We start from the raw sequence: 2,476 nt of genomic DNA, 5'->3' as shown, positions 1-2,476 counted from the left end.
GTGATCCACCCGCCTCGGCCTCCCAAAGTGCTGGGATTACAGGCGTGAGCCACCGTGCCCAGCCACATATTTTTCTTAACCCTTATTTGTGTCGTTCTGTATCTTGATTGTGCAAAATAATCAGGTCAGGAAAATCTCACAGATTCTAGTTCTTATTTATTTGCTTTTTGAAACTGGATCTTGCTCTGTCACTCAGGCTGGAGTGCAGTGGCATGATCATAGCTGACTGCAGCCTCAACCTTCTAGGCACAAGTGATCCTCCAGCCTCAGCCTCCCAAGTATCTGCAACTACAGGTATGCACCTCCATGCCTGGCTAATTCATTTTTTGTAGTAGAGACAGGGTCTCACCATGTTGCCCAGACTGGTCTCAAACTCCTGGCCTTTAGTAGTCCTCCTGCCTCTGACTCCGAAAGTGCTTGGATTACAGTCATGAGCCACTGTCCTGGCCTAGTTCTTAATTCTAAAAAATACTGTTGCTCATTTAATTTTACAGAGTATTGGAGGCAGGATGGATTTCTTGGATATGTTGCTTCTGTATTTTATCCCATGAACTATCAGGGTAATTTGATTATTTTCTCCTTATTCTAGGTTTGTGAAGTTTTCTATGCCCAGTGTTCCTGACTTTGAAACGCTATTCTCACAGGTTCAACTCTTCATCAGTACTTGTAATGGGGAGCACATTCGATATGCAACAGACACTTGTAAGCTAAATAACATTTTATTCTCCATTGAAAATATTTTGCCCTTGTGGTTATATTTATATTTTCAATATTTTGTTATTGTATCTAGTTGCTGGGCTTTGCCATCAGCTAACAAATGCACTTGTGGAAAGAAAACAGGTAAGAAATACTATTCAAGTCTTCCTAGTTTTGTTAAAATATGTAACTAGCTTACACAGTGAACTACTTTATTAAGATTCCGGTTAGTACTGAGCATCCACCACCTAGATATCTGTGGTCACTTGAGAGCACTCACAGTCATTGCTGTAAGCACAGGAAGCCCCCACGTCCCCTGAATGAGGTGGGGGCATGGGGAGGTGTGGCGCCTCAGGGAGGCTGCTGCTGGAACCAGCAAGTAGTTGGAATTACCAAGCTAGTACCGTGTGTTTTTTTGTTGTTGTTTTTTTGTTTTTGAGACAGAGTCTCGCTCTGTCACCCAGGCTGGAGTGCAGTGGCACAATCTCGGCTCACTGTAAGCTCCGCCTCCTGGGTTCATGTCATTCTTCTGTCACAGCCTCCCGAGTAGCTGGGACTACAGGCGCCTGCCACCACACCCAGCTAATTTTTTACATTTTTAGTAGAGATGGGGTTTCACCGTGGTCTCGATCTCCTGACCTCATGATCTGCCCGCCTCGGCCTCCCAGAGTGCTGGGATTACAGGCGTGAGCCACTGCACCCAGCTGCTAGTTTCCTTTATGTTGTAATATGCTGGGTTTTGTCTGTTACATTTTTTGTTTTAACTTTTAATTAGGACATTATTTTAGCCTTACAAAAAGCTTTAAGAATAATACAACAAATTCTCATACATTTCACCTAGATTCTCCAGATGTTTAACATTTTATCACACTTATTCTTTTTTTCTCTTCCTCTCTCTTTTATTCTGAGCCATTGGAAAGTAAATTGCAGATATGCTATTGCTGTTCTTTATCCCTAAATACTTCAGTGGGTAAAGCCTAAAAATTAGGACATTCTCTTACATAGCACAGTGTAATGGTCAGCATCCAGAAATGAACTCTTACTTTTTTTATTTTATTTTTTTTTTCGGAGACAGAGGCTCGCACTGATGCCTGGGCTGGAGTGCAGTGGCACCATCTCTGCTCACTGCAACCTCTGCCTCCCAGGTTCAAGCAATTCTGCCTCAGCCTCCTGAGTAGCTGGGGACTACAGGTGCATGCTGCCACGCCCAGCTAATTTTTTGTATTTTAGTAGAGACTGGGTTTCACCATGTTGCCAGACTGGTCTTGAACTCCTGAGCTCAGGCAGTCCTCCCGCCTTGGCCTCCCAAAGTGCTAGGATTACAGGCGGGAGCCACCACGCCGGGCCCAGAAATGAACGTTAATATAATTCATCAACAAATTGACGGACCCCATTTAGATTTTTGGCCAGTGAAAAGGACTGTCTTTTGCTATAAAAGGACATTAGCTGTTCAGACAGTGTACCATATAGCAAAAGAAAACCATGGACCATGGATTGCATTACATTGCTTTGTCTCTTTAGTGTCCCTTAATCTGGAACAGTGCTTTAGTCTTTATCTTTTATAATATTAACACAATTTATAATATGGGGTTTTTTTTGTTTTTTTGTTTGTTTTGAGACAGAGTCTCGCTCTGTCGCCCAGGCTGGAGTGCGGTTGTGCAATCTCGGCTCACTGTAACGTCTGCCTCCTGGGTTCATGCCATTCTCCTGCCTCAGCCTCCCGAGTAGCTGGGACTACAGGCGCCCGCCACCACCCCCGGCTAATGTTTTGTATTTTTAG

General features: G+C 43.9%; 1 protein-coding gene across 1 annotated transcript in view; it reads left to right on the top strand.

Moving 5' to 3' along the window:
- Nucleotides 1–2,476, top strand: part of COPS3 (COP9 signalosome subunit 3) — a 42,541-nt gene that overhangs the window by 18,822 nt on the left and 21,243 nt on the right. Inside the window, exons 3-4 of the mRNA XM_011975299.1 lie at nucleotides 590–702; nucleotides 791–840. Coding sequence (XP_011830689.1) covers nucleotides 590–702; nucleotides 791–840 — 163 coding nt within the window. The remainder of the gene's footprint in view (nucleotides 1–589; nucleotides 703–790; nucleotides 841–2,476) is intronic.

This window comes from Mandrillus leucophaeus, unplaced genomic scaffold (genome assembly GCF_000951045.1).
Source record: "Mandrillus leucophaeus isolate KB7577 unplaced genomic scaffold, Mleu.le_1.0 Scaffold153, whole genome shotgun sequence".
NCBI classification, from domain to species: domain Eukaryota; kingdom Metazoa; phylum Chordata; class Mammalia; order Primates; family Cercopithecidae; genus Mandrillus; species Mandrillus leucophaeus.
This window is presented reverse-complemented; position numbering and strand designations above follow the sequence as displayed.